Source organism: Cheilinus undulatus, linkage group 2 (genome assembly GCF_018320785.1).
Source record: "Cheilinus undulatus linkage group 2, ASM1832078v1, whole genome shotgun sequence".
Lineage (NCBI taxonomy): Eukaryota > Metazoa > Chordata > Actinopteri > Labriformes > Labridae > Cheilinus > Cheilinus undulatus.
Genome location: NC_054866.1, coordinates 10,856,835 through 10,877,643, shown reverse-complemented (window position 1 = coordinate 10,877,643; position 20,809 = coordinate 10,856,835). Strand labels below are relative to the sequence as shown.

The 20,809-nt window shown below is 37.9% G+C and overlaps 1 protein-coding gene across 2 annotated transcripts; it reads right to left on the bottom strand.

Moving 5' to 3' along the window:
• Positions 1-2,610: 2,610 nt before the first annotated feature.
• On the bottom strand, positions 2,611-20,321 carry nop53 (NOP53 ribosome biogenesis factor). Of its 2 annotated transcripts, none has more exons than XM_041796516.1 (12): positions 20,101-20,321; positions 16,376-16,452; positions 16,049-16,151; positions 13,884-14,086; positions 13,601-13,656; positions 11,119-11,214; positions 10,807-10,908; positions 10,532-10,696; positions 8,416-8,591; positions 3,431-3,497; positions 2,964-3,040; positions 2,611-2,842 (listed from the first exon to the last, which is right to left on the bottom strand). In XM_041796516.1, exons 1-12 carry the CDS (start codon positions 20,304-20,306, stop codon positions 2,782-2,784), a joined length of 1,389 nt encoding a protein of 462 aa, XP_041652450.1. In that variant the 5' UTR covers positions 20,307-20,321; the 3' UTR covers positions 2,611-2,781. The 2 variants fall into 2 exon arrangements, with proteins under 2 accessions (XP_041652450.1, XP_041652443.1); XM_041796509.1 differs by having other exon boundaries at positions 16,049-16,148; positions 20,101-20,316.
• Between the last annotated feature and the right edge of the window lie 488 nt (positions 20,322-20,809).

Below are 20,809 nucleotides of genomic sequence, written 5' to 3'. Positions count from 1 at the left end.
GGAAAGAGGGATGCTGTCTTATCTGCTTCCATTTAATTGGAGTTTTATCTGCAATCAGACGAGTTGACTTCTGTCAATTGGAAGAAAGCGTGCAGGTTTCAAGAAATTGTGCATTGGCTTCATTATAGAAACCAGAGGCTAAATCCACTTCTTATGCACAATCTTTTTCAACAATAAAATAGACTTTTGGTTTCGTATTCAAAACAGATGGAGTAAAAGCTTTCTATTAAGTTTTTGGCTCTTGTGATCTACCTCTGTAAATGGTATATGAAAATTTAATGGGAAAAGAAGCAGATTGGATGTTCTCTATAATTCAAAGAAATGTTGTTTATGTTAAAAGGTTTCCACCTTAAACAGGAGAAATCTTTAGTAACATCTGGTACACTTGCTGCTGGCACAAACTTGACAGGTCTACACTCTCCTACCACTTCATCAGGTAAAAACATAACTGCTCATGTGGCATTCCTGTTTCAGTAGGATAGAGGAGTTTGTCCCAAAGCCTGCTGCTTTACTTAAATCCTCCACTTCAGAGGAGGGAACCTCATCCATTATGTCAGTTTACGCCGTGCCAAAGAGCGAGTGAGGAGTAAACAGATTGAGAAAGGCCCATGGTCAAGACAGTCTGCCGAAGTAAGAAACTGAGCATCAGCAAAGAGAAGAAAGATGATCTAAGTGGCTTTAAACAGGCCACAGTTGTAGGTGGTCTAGCAGACTTTACTGTCCTTTTTGTACAATTTGAACCTACAATTTGAATGCTGCAGCAGAAACCAAGACTCCTTACACCAGGCAATGTTTTCCAATTGAAGTAAGCTCCAATCTAAGAGTTGTAGATTTCTTCAACATTTGATGTGATGCACGCTCAGATGCTCCCTGTGAGCTGCCACTCGCTGGATATTTTATCTTTTCAGGCCATTCTCTGTAAACCCTGGAGACAGTTATGCACGAAAATCCCTGTAGATCAGCTGTTTGTGAAACACTCAGTAGCCCGTCTGTTCCCAACAACTATGCAATGCTCAAAGTAACCTAAATCACCTTTCTACATGTTCTGATCCTCAGTTTCAACTTAAGAACATTGTCTCGATCATGTCTACATGCCTGAATACACTGGTTGCATCCCCAGATTTTGGCCCATCTGCACTGTCGCAGCCCATCGTCAAACACTGTGCCTGAGTTTGAACTATAATCTGTGATGTGTCCAAGACGACCCACTGTCATGATTCTGTTAGAATGGCATAACAAAATTTTTCTCCCATCTTCTGTTTGATACTGTGACCCCTCCACAGTTGTGATTTATTGATGAGATCAAAGTATGAGTGTTGAATCAATGGCATGGATGCTAGCATCTTGGCTAAAAGTTAACTCATTTTGGAACCAGCTGTCTCAAGCTATTATTGGGTTTGGATGGTGTTTATTTGTGCTACTTTTAACCAATTGAACCACTTTTTCTAACCTTTTTTGCCTCTTCTTTTGGCACCTTTAACTCATTTTTGGCTGTTTTGCCCAATTCTGGGCAACAACGTCTTAAACTAAGGGGCGTGGACCAAGATCTGCTTAAAGAGTATGAAATTAATTTAACCACTAGCTTAGGAACTTGTTATGGATTCAAAAAGAAAAGTTCAGATAAAAATGTAAATGATTGATAACACAAGCTGATTGATGGCACAAGTGGAATGAGACAAAGGAGCAGTGGTGGACTTACAGTATTTTACATCACTGTTGCTGCAGGGAGACACCGCAGTGGCTGAATCAAAGTGTACTGAAAGGGACATAAAGCATGCGATTTATTGAGATTTAAAAAATGAATGCACTAATTATGGACCTTAAATCAAGCACTATCAATGCATTTATGCTGACAGCCCTAATTTGGAAGGACAGTCAGTCCATATCATCCTTTTCTTGATACATACAGTATCTATGAAAAGTATTAACCCCTTAGGATGTTTTACCCTTTATTGATTTCATAAATCAATAAAGGTTGATAGAGATTGGCTTTCCTGAAAAAAAAATCTGTTTTACTTTGACTTAAAGAGTTTTTAAATTTCTTTTGGTCAAAAAAGCCAAATTCCAGTGAGCATGATTGATTTATAAAAATCAACAAAAGGGTAAAACATATAAAGGGGTGAATACTTTTACTTTACTTTTTTCTCTGTAGGGACAAGTATACAGTTGTTTTTTTCTTTTTTTTCCCCAAAGACTTAACTAGAATCACACAGAGCTTGTCTGTTGTATAATTGACTCTTTGACACACCTGCTTAAAGACATAAGACCTTATGCACAGTCGCAAAGACAGTTGTGAAAACAGCACCCGATGACTGATCAGGATCACACTTGAAGTGTTGCAAGTCTGTCAGTCAAGAAAGGACAAGATTTCTGTTTCATAGTCCTAGCATGATACCATTATAAAAGAAAGAAAAAAAGTCCTGTACACTGATCTGGCCTTTCATTTCAAGTCTTTACTCGTGTATGAGCGGGTAGTGGCACACTAACTCTTGGCCTCAGCAGACCCAGCTGTTTACTATAAACCCTTAGAAAACCTTTTCCTGACAGGGATCACATTACATAACACTCACTGAAACATTTATGTGAATGAAGGTGAAGAGGAAGACCCAGTAATTGACATAGAAACATTTATTACTTCATTATTGATTGTATTTTTGTGAAAAGGTCAAACAGGCCATTAACAGTTATTAACTTGTATTTACACAGTTCCATCATGTTGGGTTTGTGGCTTTAAATGCAGTCCGGTCTCGTGTGTTCAGCTGCTGCGGTCTGTGGTAGGCACTAAGTGATCTCTCTAAAAGCCCTCTTCTCCACATACTTCAGCTTGTGCCTCCTCTTGAACCTAAGAGAGGGAGGGGGTGACATGGAGAGATGCACATTTTTAAAATCAAAAGACACCTTGTGAGCGAGCGTATCGCTGTGAGTCTGTGATGAGATGTTACATAAGAGGCTCAAGTCCTTACTTGGCTCTTTCTCTTGGCTCAATCAGGTTTCTCTTCTGCAGACTCTTGAAGCGGTCCTTGAGGACGCTGCCCTCTGGCTGCAGAGTTGCGGCATTGCATGGAACAAATCACAAGAGAAATGAGACTGTGCTTTGACTCAATCCCCACTCAAATTATAAAACTCTATTCAAACTGCAAAGCCTGATTTAAGCATTACTCAGAGACATAATGGTTTGAGATAAGAGAGCAGAGTGGGAATTTTTCCCTGACAATTAGATCATAGGAAAGTTTAATAGTCCCTGTGGGGAAAGTGGGCTGTGGCAGAGCAGGACAAAATGCTGGAGCTTAGACTTAGACAATAGTGAGTGCTGAAGATAAAACACCAGCTTAATGAACCATAACTCATTACAGATAAAAACTCAGTGTCCTCTCTTTCAAGGGTCAAAGCAGATCAGTGAGCAGAACATTTACAGGAGTTGGTGAAGTACCTTGAGTTGTCGCAGTGAGCCGGCCAGCTCATCACTCAGCTGAACCTCTAGGTCCTGAGGCTTAAACCTGCAAAATAAGGACCAGCATGACTACAGTGGATCAAACAAAGCAGGTGGAAACACAGTGTCCCCTGCTGAATAACTGCAGCTTAGGAATAGTATCAATGCATATAAATTTACCTTAAAAATAAAAAAAAAGAAAAATGTTTGATTTACATTGCCACTAGTCTCTGTTTGCAGATTTAACATAGAAATTAAGCAGGATAAATAGGTCTGGACTGTAGGCATGAGAAGTTCTCTGGTTTCCATTTGTAGTACATTTGTCCTCCGATCTGTATTAACCAATCATGTATCAGCAAGCTTTGGCGTATGTTCTCTGAGTAGGAGTTATTTATACCTGATATCTGGAAATAAGTGCAACTAGCAATTTGACTTGGATCAAACATAACTTGTGCTATAAATATGCCAAACCAGACTGTGTTGCAAAAACCAACCACTATTTACATTGCCCCAACTACCTGAAACACATCAGATGTAATCCATCCTTCCTGTTTTCAACCATCAAACATTTTTAAAGTCTCTTTTCTAACCCAAATGAAATTCTATACATTACAAATATTTTACTGAATTCTATCATTGCGGTAATAAAATACTGACAGATAAAATCCACCATTAATGCAGGCGTTTGTTAACTTAACTTGAGTACAAATTCTGAAACAGTGGGTGGCATCATTGTACGAGGTCTGGCATTGAGCCCAGAGAAGAAGAGGAAGCCTCAGCAGCGCAGACCAAACATGGCTTCACTTGTCTTTACTAGACTTAACTTTAAAAGTGCAAGTTTTTCAGCGTTTCAGAGAAGGACAACATGACTGTATCTGTGAAACATGCTCCAAAGATTTAGAAGAGGAAAAAAATCCTTGAGTTTTGATACAGTGACAAGCTATTCAGAGAATATGAAGAAGTATTAGCAACTAGCATCAGGACTGAGCGTAAGCAGAGTACTACTTCAACACGCATTTGAAAACTGCAGAGTTTTTCATCAGAAAGAGACAAAAGCCAAAGCTATTGTAACCATTATTGCTACACAAAGTACATTAATTTAGTTGCTTAATATTACTTAAGTTCATAAAATTCTTGGTGGTTATTGAAGTAGTTTGTGCACTGCACTGAATTTAGTATATAACTGCAGGAGTGATTCTATTATTATTTATGGTTTACAGAATTAAGTTTACAATTATTAACTACTATCTTATTTGTATTCACTGTACTCTAAATATTATTTTTCTTTACATGTGTAATATGTAAGTTACTATACATGTCCCCTTTCCATCGTTGTAAACATTAGTTTCTACCAGTTGTAGTGTCAGGACAGACTTTAAACTTTAAGGACAGAGTGAGTGTGACTTGGGTAGCATTTAGCACGTACTTACGAGTGAATACTGTACTGTCATACCATTTTGGTGTTTATTGGAGTCAAATAAAGACCCGTGTGGAATAAACCTGTAGCCTGTGTATCACCTACAATCATTTTCATCGAGTAGAAACTAAAGGAAAGTTAAACACCGAAACAACTTTGCATGTTACTGCAACTACCGAAGAACTATCCCAGAAACACTTAAGAATAAAAGTACCATATGAAAACGAAAGTTGTCTCACCACGGAAACAAACTGATCGTGCTTTTACTTTGAAAATCCCAGTGGAGGTTTACTGTACCTATCATGTCAGCCTGGAATATATTGACAGATAAGGCACACAAACACACAGGGACATTCTGCGGCTCTAAATTAATCTATGCTCACATTTATATTTTGAAGAATGAAGTAAATTAATGTGCTCACGCATTACATCGGCTCCCACTGGTCAAAGAGAACGGCTGCTTCCTTAAGAAACACAATTTGCATATGACCAGACTGAAGAATTACGACAATACCAAACACGTTTGATATTATCGTAACGCCAAGACTGAAGAAAGGCTGTGGCTAAAATTGAGTCTTATGACTGCCTTACACCTAACAACTGAGACAACGGGAGTGATCTGCGACTTTAGCAAGACTCCCATGATGTTACACTGACTGCGACTTTGAAATCTGAGGAAAAGTCTTTCGGTTGATTTTTGGCTGGTATTATGATTTTGATAATAACCAAAATCTCTGGCAGGCAAGCTTTAATGACAGTTGAACATGAGGGTCATGTTTGGACCAGTATATGTGGCTCCTGGAGCGCAGACACGATGCTGGATGATGGCGTCTGTACTCATTGTGCGTGCTATTGCTTTTAAATGTAGATTATTGGTCATGAATGGATATATGCATGCATCTCCTCCCAAGATATCTATAATGATTTACTTTTAAATTTGTTTGTTTGGTCTTGTCTCCTTTAATCATCTGTTCTGTTCCAACTGAGTGGTTGCAATTTCCTGCATCCAGAGCTCCCAACCTAACCTCGCAAAGCAGATGGATACGCCCGTTTCAGTGTTTCTCACCGGTGAATCCATCTTGCAAAGCTCCTGTCTGAACCGTTTGGGCCCAGTTTGAAAGTGACAGGACCAATAAGCGTCAAGGGGCAGTACTTTCGGGCGCGGTGGAGTCATGACGTATGCAAGCAGCGAGAAAAGGCCAGTGCAGAGACGGCAGAAGACATTAGCGTGGATGCTGCCGAAGCATCAGTTTTATCAGAACTTGATGACATTTCTTTGTTAAAAGAAGAACAAAGAACAGCAGTGAGCTGTTTTCTTTTCAAAAACAACAAAAGTCTTGTCTAAATGTCTATAGTTGCCATGGTTCCCGTTGTGCAGTTCTCTATGGAGTTTACTCCTCGGTAGGGGCTACGTCACGTGTTGCATTGCTCTGACTGACCCGTAAAGATGAGACAGACAGAACGTTCATCCAATCACCTTCTGAGTTTATTTTCAAAGCCTCTGCCTTACCCAAACACTGTGTATGAGTAGTTTTCCAGATGGATGTGTGAACCAAATCCATCTGACGTGTCAGGTTACTCCTAACTTATTTGCAAGCAAAAATCCATCATAAGAAATGTCTTTGTCATCTTTAAAACTAGATTTTTTAAAACTTTGATCCCCACCTCTGATGGGCCGATTGAGAGGAACATCATCTAAGTGCTCCAAAATAAAATCCTTCTGTCCAAAATCCAGTAAACTGCTGAATAGTTGTATGATAAAAGCAGACTGACAGCACATGTCAGTGGTGATTATAGCAGTGATGGGGATGGCAGTACAAAGCTGCTTGTGCCAGAGAAAAGCGGTGAAGCCGCTATGATGAATATGCATCAGTCAAACAAATATGTAACATTTTAGCAAAGCTTTGGGCCACATAAGGGCAAGGGATTGCTTTGAATTTTCTAAATTAAAAAAAAAAAAAAAAAAAAAAAAAAAAAGCACAAGTGGGTGGAAAAGACAGGGGTTAAAATGTTCAGTTATTTTTCAGATCTGTTATCTGTTTTAAAAGGTCATGCACTCTAACCTTGTACACAGAGTCTGATTTGTTTATTTTTCTTGCTTCTTTTAAGCCCTACTTCTGAGTTAAGTCCACTTAGATGGAATTACTTCAGGCTGTTTCAAGCTCCACCAATGTCTTTGATAGCACATATAAGTGGTTTTATTATCCTCTGGTGCGAAGAATTTACTATGTTAAATACTGTGAGTGAATGTGGCTACAAAAATCTCTGAGACAATATTGTGAAAGCTAAAGATCAGAGTAAGGCAGACCTCTCTTTCACCATCTGCATCAATCTGTTTACCTGAGTATACAGTGACCTCTAGTGGCCGTCACAAGACACCGCATTTAAACAGCTTCATGAGACTTTGTTGATATTTTTCTAGACATTATGTGTTTAAATGTCCTTAAACCATTAACTGTAATACTGGTTTAGTTTGCACACAGGTTCAAGTAATACTGATGTGAAAAACTCAAAGGGACCCAAGTTAGTTCTCTTAATAATAAAGTCCATTTCACTTCAAGGACTATTTAGTTTGTAACTAACTGCAAAATTATAGTATAGGGTTTTTTTAATTAATATAGATGCAATGGTACCTGATATACGTTTCAGAAATGTTGAATACTTTCTATTTGACATTAAAGCTAGTTTTACAGCCTGTTGAATACTTAATAAAAAGGTGCATCTTAAAAAATTAAAATATCGTAAAAACATTTCATTTTTTTCTGTGATTTAATTTAAGAAGTGAAAATGCATATATTCTTGATTCGTCTTTACAAAGTGAAATATTTCAAGACTTTTTTGATTTAATGTTGGTGATTACAGCATATGAAAATCAAAAATCCACTTTCTCAAAATATTAAAATGTCACAAAACACCAGTCCAAAAAAAAGGATTTATAACACGGAAATGCTGCTCTTCTGGAAAACGTATGCTTAATTATGCACTCAGTAACTGGTTGGAGCTTCTTTTGCAAAAGTTCCTGAATATATGTGATGTGGCATGAACCAAATCAGTCCGTGAACTCATCCCTGTTGCTTGTACTCCTTTTCTTATCACACTCTCTCTTCCAATCAACTTTCTATGAATATGCTTTCATACAGCCTGAGAACAGCCTGCCCTTCATCAGTGGCCTTCTGTGACTTATCCACCTTTTGAAGGGTGTCAATGATTGTATTCTGGACATTTGTCAAGTCAGCAGTCTTCCCCATGATTATAGTTCAGTGTACTGAACCAGAGTGAGAGGTTGAAGGCCCAGGAAATCTTTGCAAACTGAACTTTTCAACAGTATTCTAATATTTTGTGATAGTAGATTTATGATTTTTTTTAGCTGTAAGCCTTAACCATCAAGATTAAAACCAAAAAAATCTTGAAATGTTTTGCTTTCTATGAGATGAATCGGGGTATGTGGAAATTTTCTGAAGTTAATCAGGTGAGAAATGACCTTTAACGTGATATTCTAATCTTTTGACATGCTCTTGAACATGAAGATGGTGTGTAGCAGCAGGTGAAGAGTGTGTCAGGAGCTTACTTAAGTTTGCCAAGGCGTCTGGGTTGAGCTTTTTGAGCCTCTTGTTTGGCTTTGCGTTTTATTTGTCTATCCTTGGTCCTCTGGTCTTGCTGCTTGATGGATGCCTTTATGGATCGGAGCTGGAAGAGCTGCTGCCGTTGGTCCGTCTGCCGTCTTTCAGACAGCCGCTGCTGCTCCTGGGAAAGAAAGAAGAGGAAAAGCAACGTAAGATAGATTCTTAGGCTGCATTATTACTGCATGTCTTTATGCTTGCTTCTGATTTTCTTCTGAAAATCATTCTTACGAGGGCTTAACAATTAGCGAAAATAATCTTTTTGCCCCCCCCCCCCCCCCCATTGTGATTGCGATTTAATATGTATTTATTTTTAGGTCTCCTCATATGCGTTGTTCAACAAAGACAAGCAATCATCCTTTATTATAACCAGTGCAATATTAAATTCATTAAACTAGGGATAAACCATATCAAAAAACAATCTAATTGCAATTTTTGCTCATGCAATTTAAGCCAGATATCAACTGTTATATAGAAGACGATGATAATTTAATTATTCTTGTATTGAAAAAGAAAAACATACATGAAGAAGAGAAGTGGGATTTTTGTAAAAAAAAAAACAAAACAAAACAGAAATTTAAATGTATGCATAATGTGTAATGCATAAAATCTCTGCATGCTGCTGGTGATGCAAAAAAATGTATCAAACTGGCATTTTTACAAAATTCAGGTTAAAGAAATATTGCATTGTATGTGATTTGAAAATTGCAGCAGGCTATATTGTGATTTAATCAAATTTGCGATTAATTGCCCTGCTCTAATTCTTACTTCAGTTATATGCAAGTATAACCTGACACAACCTTAAAACAAATGTATTCCCATTTTCTTGATCAAAACAGAGCTGAATTGTCTTTTCAATGAGATGCTATTTTTGATACCTGTCCACCATTGTTTAAATCGGATTAGGAGCATTGTGGGAGGAAGGCAGTAGTCATTAAGACCAGCTATCAGGGCTACTAGTGGTACTTTGGGCTGTGGTTGCACCATAGCCTTGTGAATTGTCTGTTACACAGCCCAGGGCCGTGCATGACTAAAGATTATGATAAATGTTGTGACTTGCGCGGGCACAGGTGGCCTAGTGGTTTAAGGCGTGTCCCACGTACGCGGTTGGCCCAGGTACGAATCCAGCCCGAGGCCCTTTACTGCATGTCTCTCCCCGCTCTTGTCCCTGTTTCCAACTCTATCCACTGTCCTCCTCTATCAAATAAAGGCACAAAATTCCCAAAAAATAATCTTAAAAAAAAAAGAAAAAAAAAACCCTGACACTCTTTCAAGTTGGCACCAGAAAAACTAATTTGCAAAAAAATGTAATTTTTCAGAAATTGGCCGTCAATCAGAGTCATATTTTGTGTACCAACATTAATAGCAAAATACTTCTATACAAAGCCACAGCCACAAATGGCTGTAAGCCCAGCCAATGCACCGTCTCCCTTTGCCAAAATGTAAACAAGTAGTTCAGGCGTGTAGCTATTAATCTTGAGGGAGGACAAAATCCTGGATGTGCTAGCGCTGCTAAGATTAGCCACACTGGGCTAACCAAACTGATATTGTTTAACAACAAAATGCTTTTACTTGGTAAATGCTAAACGGACTTGAGCTTGTATAGTGCTTTTCTTGTCATTTGACTACTCAAAGTGCTTTTACACTAAGTCACACCTACAAAATCACTATACTTTCATACACTGATTGCAGAGGGGGATGTGGAGATTGCCCATCAGTATTAGCTGATTCCATTCAAATGCATCCACACATATTTTCAAGCCACCAACAAAGCAGGGGGAGCAAATTGGAGTTGAATTGGGGTTAAGTGTCTTGCCAAAGGACACATCAACATGTGACTGCAGGAGCAGGGAATTGAACCCATGATGTTCCAGTTGTGACTGACTCTACCTAGTGATCAACATTCACCACAGTCTGACCATGTCAAACTGTTTTTAGTTTTGATTTTAGTGGTTTCTGAACTTTGACAAATCTGTTAGACTGACTGACAGACTAGGAAGTTAGTCCATAGTGGCGTCTTGAATATTGCTAGGACAAGTCAGGGATGCATACTGGGTTAAGTACCTTAATTTTGTCTGCTTTCTCTCTCTTCCTCTGTCTCTCCGTCTTCTTGTCTGACAGTGTAATTGCGCCCACTGCCACATCGCCCTCCTCCTCCTCATTAGGAGCTGCTGCCTCTTCATTTTCTTCTTCTACTAGACCTTCCACCTGCTCTCTTAAAATCGTCTCCTGCAGAACAGAAAACAGGCAACATGGAATCAAAGATTACATAGCATTCAAAGAACAGGGAAAATTAAGAAGAAAAAAGTGAATGGATGTGTTGGGATAATCATTTATACCTCCGTTGCTGTGTCTTCTCTGTTGACAGCCAACTGTCGCTCCACTTTGTCTTCCTCCTTTTTCTTCTTGACCTCTACTTCATGGGCCTCCTGCAGCAGGGCCTGGGTTCACAGATAAGGGAGGAGAGTTTAAAAGTCAGACAACAAGGAGACCAACAAATTCTGTTATTCTAAGTAAATGACAACCTGTATCAGACCTCTAAAAATGAAGTCATGCAGGAGCTTTAACATCACTTATTAAAGAGTAAGAATCCTTTTTAACATCAGTGACTAATGATTCTGACAGCATTATTGTGTAAAGTGGTAATGTACCTGATGGGAGAAGAAGTCTGGGTTGTAAGATCCTCCAGGAGCGATCACCTCCACAGCAGGAAGTACAGATGGCTTCTCGTTCAACTTCTCTGGACGCTGAACAGTGAAAAAGACACATTAGACAAACTCAGATTACCAAAAATAAATCAGAAATGATCAATAACCTTACTGGCACCTCAGTGAACTCAAAGTAGGATGCTGAGTATGTGGAGAATGATTGTTGGTATTGTCTTGATGTTAGTTTTTAATCTTTTAACTAATAAGGACAGATATCATGAGTTAAAATCCAAGCCAGCAGAGACAGTCAGTAATGCTACAAAGTTCAGCACAAAGTAGAGTATTTCAGTTGCTTCAATGCAAAAAAACAGAGACTTTTATTAATATGGGGCATTTTATCTTTTTATACCAAACCCTGCTGATACATGATTGGTCAGAACATCTCAGACGACAAATTTAATACACATGGAAACCACAAGACTTAAAACAGTGAAAATAATGACCCCTGTGCACTGATTAGGCCATACCAATGTGTGCATGTGCCAAAATCACTTCGTTGGATGCAGCCATAGTTATTCGACCTGAAGCACATCAGGCTGCCATTTCTTTGTTTGTTTCATATTTCTGTGACCTTCCTGCATTAAAGTCTGTCTGATATCATCGTCGGTAGTCGGAGAACTGGTGACACTGCTGTCACGATTACACCGGCATAACCCTTGAGGCAGACACTCAATTACAAAAGGTTGATCTTAAGTGAGTGTATTCCCTCTATTAGCAGCAGTTTATCCAAAGCTTGCAATTAAACAGTCCTTTAACAGCATAGACAAGCTGGTCATGTTGCTTTAAAGCTGCAGTTGTGCACTGCAGTGTGAGTCACAGCAGCTCAACAGTGTGAGCTTTCATTTAATCTTGAGTTACAACCATTGGCCTGGTCAGGTCAGCTAATGCAACTTTTGAAGTTTATGAAGAAACAAGTAGCTTTGTCCACCTTTTCTTTCTCTCTTCTTTTTTTCTCCTTCTCAATACATGTGTTTGTGTACCTCAGGGCTGCTGTTTGGCTGTGCGTTTGAAATGTATAAGAAAAAAGTAATATCTGGAAGGAATTTAAATTAATGTACATAAAAGCCGTTACATTTATCTGGCTTGATTTCCCCTTTTATAAAAAAAATATAATGTAGGGCAAAAAATTAGAGATGTTGTATTAATTTTTGACAATATACTAGAGCCCTAGTACAGATTTTACATTTCTGTATAGAATTTGTACGGATAGACTGGGTACATATGAATGTAGGAAAGCTAACTTCTGGACACATCGTCAGTGTCCACAGATCGTGGTTTCTTTGGCAAATTTTAGGAGTTTCTTTTGAGTCCAAATGTCCTTAATGTGTCAGATAGTCCCTTTTTTCATGTTTCCTGTACTGAAGGTCGTTATTTAGCAGGATGCTGCACAGAGGCATGAAAGTGACTTCCAAGTATAAACTATCGTTTGGCTTGCTCATCTAAGAACCAGTGTTAATTTCAAAAACAAAAACTATGAGGAAAAATGTTCGTTGACGACATTTTTCCTCGAGGAAGACGGGATGAGGATGGGCTAAAAATAGATTACTGATGATAAAAAGTGAAGAAAAGTAGATTACTTTTTGTTACAGAGACGAGACGAGCCTAAAAATGTACATGCCAGACCGACGGATATTCAGATTCTGGGATATTTCCCCTCTGTGTGTCTATCCAGCTGTCTGCCAAAACACCCAGAGGAGTGAGAGCAGGAGGAGGAGCAGGTGTGCCTGGGTGTGTGAAGCAGCGTGACTGAGAGAGGAGCTGATAGGTAGATTAAACATGCAGCTCTGCTCTGTATTCTAGTGGTAGTCTTTACAAGAAATTAAACTAAAATGCAGCCAGCCAACCTTTTAAATAGTTGAAAAACTCAATCAGCTGTGTAGTAGTATAGACTTCTAATATTAGCTTCTGTTGCTGTTGTACAGTTAGCCTCCTCAGTCTTGGTCAATGGTAGTAGTAAAATAGAGACCCTCCAAAACCTTGTTCTAAGTCCTGTTAGTTTAAAAAAATGAATCTAAAATTGAAATCTGCATCAAAATCAGTGAGAAACAGGAGGCAATATACCGCTACATTATGATGTGTTTAAAGACAGTTAGACTTCTAACAATTCAAGGAGGATGAAGTTAAAACCTTATTATGATGTGTTCAAAGTAACATAGAGAAAATCCATGCAGGACACCTGAAGCCTTATGTGTGATGATTTTTAATGCTGATAATGATTTGCAAGTACTTGAGTACTGAAAATACAGCAAACTTCAATCCCAACGGTGAACATCTGTGTATAAAAGTCTCTTTATGAGAGTGCGTAAAGAGAACTGGCACTGACAAAAGGTTCTGTATTACAATCAAAAACAATTTTTGACTATCTCTTTTGAAATTTTTACCTTCACCAAATTTTTATGAAAATGTCATTTAAAAACATATCTACCTTCACCAGCTTCTTGCCTGTCTGTTGAAGGTACCAGGGGTCTGCTGTGTCTTTAGCTGCATTAGGAAGAAAAACATTTTTTATAACTTGAGCATTTATACAGTTAAAGCAATAAATTTTCTGTTTCTTGTTCTGCAGGTGTATCCTCAGATCCCAGACAACTGTTCACACAACAGTTGTCTGAGCTCCAGGTTGGTCTTCACATTCCCATGAAGGAAATACTGGGAGCGCAAGGATGGGATCATCACTGGAACAGAGAGACATTCGAACACAGAGCACTCACCCTTCTGTCCCCAAATGTCGTAGTACTCTCTGTCTGGATTGTTGTTGGCCTCTGTCACTGCCCTCTTGGCCGTCCTCTCCACCGGCCGTCTGTTCAGCAGCTGTTTCTGCCTCCGCGGCACCACGCCTTTGGCTGCCAGCTGCTCGGCCTTCTGGGCAATACGGCGGAGTTTCTTGGCATTGGGTTGTTGAAAAGCCAGCACACTGGGGAGGGAGGGTGACAAGAGATGAAGAGTATATGGAGAAACAAAGAATGAAAGAGCAGGAAAATTCTAAATTCAACCTCAAATTCTCCTCCTTTCAAAATCATTTTCTATCAAAATAGAATTCCAAATTCCTGGAGTGAAATCAAACTCCTGTTGGAATATAACTGTGAGAAATTGGATCAAAACCATCAGCAGGCACACCAGATGAGGCCTGATTAATTTGACACACACTCTTTTTCATATTAGTCAGCACATCCTCAGATCCCAGGACACCGTTCACTCAACAGTCTCCTGAGCTCCTGTGTGTCTTCTTCACATTCCCATGAAGGAAATACTGGGAGCGCAAGGATGAGATCATCATTGGACAAAGACACCGCCCTCAACTGATATATAGCCACTTAAAGCTGAAGGTACATACTGTGTTTGGGCAGTATCCAATTTTAATACCCTTCAACTTTCCCAAAACGATCCTGGGGTATATAGTATTATCAGCAGGGAAAAAAACAATGTGATCTAAGTGATTAACCAGTGAAGTGTGAAAACAATGCTGCAACTATAAAGAGAATTACATGAGGAGTGATTACCAAACAAAGTTTTTACTTTTCCACTCCTGTGCACAATAGTGTACGTGCACTCTTTGCCTCCCTCACTCAGAGGTCATTTGAAAAATCAAAAACTCATATCAGATAGTGTATGTGAAGTAGCGTTCTGTGTGCTTTTAAACATCCAAAGATCAGTCGTAAACATTAGTTACCAGCTTGTGCAACAATGTTGAGCTCCATCCAACTGTGAATTCACTCTAAAGGACGCTTAGAAAAGTTTGACTACTTTGGAAAAATAAAAATAAAAATAAAATAACTTACAAGTATCAATATCAATAAACTCCTCATCAAAGCTTGCATTACAGCTGGCTCAAACGCCACACATAATAATGAGACCCACACACATGAAGGACTAAATCATAATATTACTTTTAATGAAGGTTTAAACAGTGTATAACTTAACAAAACCTGCTAACACACAAATGAGGCGCTGCTGCTGTAAGGTGGGGAGAGAAAGTGAGCTGGTTAGCAGATCCTGCCTAAATAGACCTAGGTCATCAACCACAGATGCAGACAACCTGGTGAAATCAGCAGTCACCAAAGGAGGCACCAAAATAAAATAACTAATAAATAAATAAATAATAAACAGGAAACACTCACGTAACACTTGTAAAAACTGTTGATAGTTAAATCGTTCCTATTGTTGCTGCTGCAGCACATATAGTTATAGAGCAGTGTTCCCACATTTTTTCATGTGGACAGGATTATTTTTTAATACAAATGAGGAAGAACCTCTGGTTTCAAAAAGATCTGCCTACATGTGGATGAGGCCTGAGTCCAGTCATCAGCAAGTTCGCTTTGACACAAAAGAGCAACCAGGTAACATGTCAAACATCACTTATACGTGTCTGTGTGATAAATGTAAATCACAGTAATGAGGTAAAAGTTGTGTTCTCTCCTCCGTAAGTTTGACATCTGTAAAAGCAACATGAAGAGAGTGTTTGCTTTACATAGCGTCTCTTGATGATAAACTGGTTTTTTCCTCTAGATGGCAGTGTTTACAAAGCATTCGGCTGTGCCTCCATCACCTAGTCTTGGCAGGGGATTCATTAAATTTTGGCTAAAGGCCCTTGGGTGATATCTGTCAACCATCCAAAGCTAAGTGTATAACCAAACATGTTCACACACACCTGTGCAAGCAGAGCGGCACTTGTTTTGTACCCGACACCTCACTGTTACCAACTGCTTCTGTGAGGTTTTCCAACCAAGTAACACAATTTATCTAATATTCATATAAACCTATATCTCCTTGCATGAACATCTGATTGGGGAGTGCTTAAAAATGTCTTCACATTCAAGGACGCTGAACCAAGCCTGAAAGAAAATAAAGAAAAGACAAACATGCTGTAGATACTGACTCTTTAGGCGGTGGAACCAGGGAGTCGTGCTGCAGGATCAGGTCTATCCTCAGAGGGCGTGATGCTTTTCCTTTCCTTTTCTTCCCCTCGACAGGTTCTGCTTCTTCACAGAGAATTACAGATGTTTAGGAGTCCATATCTGACACAAATTTACTTACACAAGTCTTTAAAACATGGCAGAACTAAATAAATATGAAGCACGTTTGTGACTCAAACATTTCATTACCACAGGCATTTTTATAATGCCTGCCAGATTACCTATTTGTTTATACTCAACAATTTCTCCCCTCTGGGAAGTGCTGGTTAATTTTCTAATGAGTTATTTACCCTTCTGTTCAGCTTTCTTTGGCTGTCCAACATCCAAAAAGAACAAACTGTCATCTGGTTTCTCAGACAGCAGACCCCTGAAGTAAAGAAAGATCATATTAGGTCAAATGTTAGACTTACAACTGAAAAAAGCTTCTTCCATTATTCTATTAACAATTTTTTAATATTCAGTGAACAATAAAAAAAGAGAACAATCTTCTTCATACGCAAAATTAGTTGCAGTTAATAATTTAGATGATTTCTTGATTAAACTTGAAAGCTACTTATTTTGTTCTCATAAATTAACTGCATCAATTAACTACTTAAACAAGCACTTCATCACTGGAAGTGATTCTCCTGACAATTATATTGATGAAACCAAGTAAGCTAATAGCTGTGAGCAAGTCAAGGTCTTCATGTGAGACACAACAGCCCGTACAGAGCAAATAAGATCAATATAGACTCTAGAGCTCTCGGCTTTGGCAATCATTAACATACTGGATTGTTTTGCCACTGTCTTCACCTGTACAAGGGATGATTTGGGAATTAATATTTTTCCCTGACAATCAAGATTGGCTAAATACTTCTAAAGGTAAGGGATAGACATGGCGTTATTCCTCAAGGCAAACAGCCATTTTAATTGGATAGATGGCAATGAACAACAGCAAATAAAAAGTAAAACATCTACAAGATGTCCTGTACCAGAAGTGACTTTGATGAGAAATACTTGGTTTAAGATTAACATGACTTTCACCAGAATCACAGCACTTATTCTCACCACAATATCATTCAGATCAATAAAGTTTTTGTTGACTGAAAAGAATGGATACCAGCCTCAAACTAAGTAAAAGGTTTTCAAAATACTGCCATTTAGACAAAAATGGCAATATTGTCATTTAGACAGTGCTCTGGCCCTCTCTTTTGGTTAAAGTGTGACTGATGATTACTGAGTTTCTGTACTTTTAGATATCACAGTTCATTAAAGTCAAAGAGATTTTATCATTTTAAAACACACGGCATGTTAGAGTAGTGAGAAATTAAACAACTATTCAGTAAAGTCACCAGTGTTTTGGTGCAATCACAATGGTTGTCTGCAATTATGATGACTAAACGAAAAACTGCCCAGCACTGGGTGTCTTTAGACTTTTGTTACTCTGGTGTCAAAAAGGTTTTCATATTGTTTGCTTTTCACTAGAATCACACTACAGTGTAGAAATACATAGATTAATATCTATCTATATCTCCCTATCTTTGGTCCATATGTCCCAGCCCCAATTAGTCGTAAGATTTTCTTTATTTGAAACACTACATGTAGGCTTTAGAACTTCCTGTATGAAAGCCACTTTCTGGCAAATTTCAAGCATCATAATTCACGTGGTGGTCTGATCATGGTCATGAGACATCATGACTGATGAATACTGCTACTTGGTATATACAGTATTGTCTACATATTAGTACTAGTAGATATTGTCTTAAGAGAGTAAATATCAGTACTGGCAGACATAAAAATGCCTACCGATATATTAATTTGGTACATCAGCCATACTTTCAGCGGTATAAATCATGTATCAGCCTCAAATATTAAATGTAAAACTGTACCATCGGATATGCATGGTTGTCCAAAGTGCCAGACACCTAAGGACGCCCACTGTGAGCCCTGAACATTTGAATGAAGACCAGAACATAAAGCAACCCCACTATTAATTTCCACACTCCTCCTCCTGCTCTACTAGACTCATGTCTTTCTCTGCACAATCAGCTAAAATGAGTTTGGAAAGTCTTGCCTTACAAAACTCTGGATTATTTAAGGTTTCAACATAATGCGTTATTTTTTAATGACTTAATTGAAGATATGCCCTATGCATTTTGCAACTTCAAGAATGCATTGTTTAAAACCTGCTGAACAAATCCTAACTGTATCAGTGTGAATACTTGTCCCATCATTATCTCTCTCTGCATCAGTTACATGGGAGTGACACATCTTTGCAATGTATTTATTCATTCATAACAAATATGCCTTCTTCAATAGCATACAGTAGCTTTAACTATCAAATATTACATCCTTTAATAAGAAGCAAGAGCACTTAATATTAAATAAATAATATGAAGTGTACAACACTCTCATGGAACCTTGTAGAGAGAAAGACACTGACAAGACAGAGAAGCATTTTTATTAGGACATATGTCTGGATGCAAAATGAAATACTTTGGTAGTAAGACTAGTTGTTTAATCAGGAGGCATCTGCAGGCAAATGCCTGGGGCCTTGATCTTAAAGGACCTCAAGATTTAGTGCCACAGGTAAATGAGGTATCCATCTAAAATTACTTTCAAGGACTAGGACGTGTATCTTAAATGTAAAATGGGGCCAAGAGTGAATAAAATAACATAAAAATTAAGTATGGTTGTCCAAAACGTCCTTGGGAAGGACACCAGGCCCCTCAAAAAGCCCCAAAATGTTTCCATATCAAACACATCATGGTTATGTAGATCTACATAGACATATTAAAACAAATAATTGCTGGAATAATATGTAATGAAAATGGCATGAAATTAGTAAAAATGTGTGATCTGTAGCGGAAGAACAGATGTTGCGCAAATAATTTTTAAATCTATTCATGAAAGTAACACTAGGATTAGTGACAGAGATGAGACCAGTGATGTTTTAATTTATTTTTTCTCTTTTTTATTCTCTATTTTTATTTCTATTATTTTCTAGTCTTATTGTTTTATCTAACTAATCAGATTTGTTTCATTATATATTGATTATTTGTGAAATTATTTAATATGTAAATTTATATTATGTGTAAATACTTAATGCATTTTTATGTACAGCTTTGCAGTAACTGATCTGTTCATGCCAAAAAGCAAATTAAATTGATATGGAAAAAGTACCAGACTACTGTACTCAAGTAAAAGTGAAGTTACTTTTACCTAAGTAGATGGAAGAGTTCTACTCTTCCATCTACTCAGGTAAAAGTAAAAAATAAGTCGCTTAAAGTTTACTCCAAGTACTGACTACTGCATAGGTACAACCAGTTGATTATTCCTTAATGTGCAATAACTACAAGAGAATATGGATCTCCGACCAGCTTGGTTTTTAAGGGGTGAGTTAATCTAAAGTAAAATGCAACAGCTGTTTTGGATTGAAATGTGGGGTAAATCTTTTAACACTAACAGTCATGGGTTGTGAAAGTCAAACTAATGGCTATTTTCTTGATGGCAGAAAGCTCGGACCTTCTCGTTTCGCCTTGTAGGGTTTATTTGTTTATTTATGTTTTTACTCGATACTTAATCCCTTTAAAAATGTAATGAAGTAAAATGCTTTCCCAAAAATATAGTTAAAGTTAAAATAGTGATTTTAAAATTTACACAAAAAAAGTACAAGTACACAAGACAGATACTCAGTCACAGTAACTGTAGGTTACTTTCCAGCTCTGCTTAGAGACACGTTCAAATAAATAAATTATATGAGGTGAGATTTGACGCTCTTCTAGGAAGTGATGGTTATATATGTATTTATATGGCTATGTCCTGTAGATTTGTGGCTATGTTGCCTGAAAAGAGAAGTTTCAAGATATTTTGTTTGCCAACTATGGTCGCGTTTAGCTAAATAAGGAGTCCTCATATTGATCTCTGTCCCGCTGTCGAATATGACATTCACATAATGCCCCATCAGAGGTTACTGTAAATTGATTTAACAGGAGAAACCCCAGAGCACTCCTCGCATTAAATAACCTAAACTCACCCTGTGGTCCTCTCTTGGTGTCTGACGTCTTCCAAAAACTCGTCTACATCGTTTATGTCGCTATATTTGTTCCAATTCTTCTTCTTATTCTTGTTTACTCGTTTTCTCCGACCACTCAACGACTCTGTTGAATCTGAAGTGGATTTTAAATTAAGAAAACCAGGCTGAGAGGCAACCACGCGTTTCAACCTCCTGGCCGCCGCCATGTTGAAAAGTAAAAAAAAAATGTACACGTTTCTTCTTCATTTGTGCTGTGGTGTCGGTGATAGCGCCACCTGCAGGATTGGCTGAGTGGCGTCTGTAAAGGCTGTATAATTATATTAAAAAAAAACTCAACAATGTTTTTATTTTTTCTCCAGTATATCATATTTATTAATAACAACTGGTTATCTTTTTGTTTTTTACAGAGTAGTTATATGATTTCGATCTATTGGTGTAAAAAAATGAACAATAGTGTTACGATGATATTCAATAATATAAATATATATTTTCTTAATAGAAAGGTAAATAAAATTGAACAGTGAAAAAAAACAATTTGGTAGCCTCTGTGACTCCATTTTCTCTTCCTTGACCACCCACGGTCCTTTCAAACCTTTTAAGTCTTATTGGGATCCAGATATTTAATCATAAACTTAGCAAACCTAACCTAATAAAAGTGTAAAAATCCAAAATTGAGAAAACTTTTTGTGCCTATTCATCAGTGTGGACA

Excerpts from the sequence above, each read along its gene's own strand:
- nop53 (XM_041796516.1), bottom strand. The coding sequence starts at position 20,306 with ATGGCGGCGGCCAGGAGGTTGAAACGCGTGGTTGCCTCTCAGCCTGGT. Across the intron at positions 3,498-8,415 it reads AGACGCCTTGGCAAACTTAA|GTTTAAGCCTCAGGACCTAG; the intron begins GTAAGCTCCTGA and ends CTTATTTTGCAG. Across the intron at positions 2,843-2,963 it reads GAGCCAAGAGAAAGAGCCAA|GTTCAAGAGGAGGCACAAGC; the intron begins GTAAGGACTTGA and ends TCCCTCTCTTAG.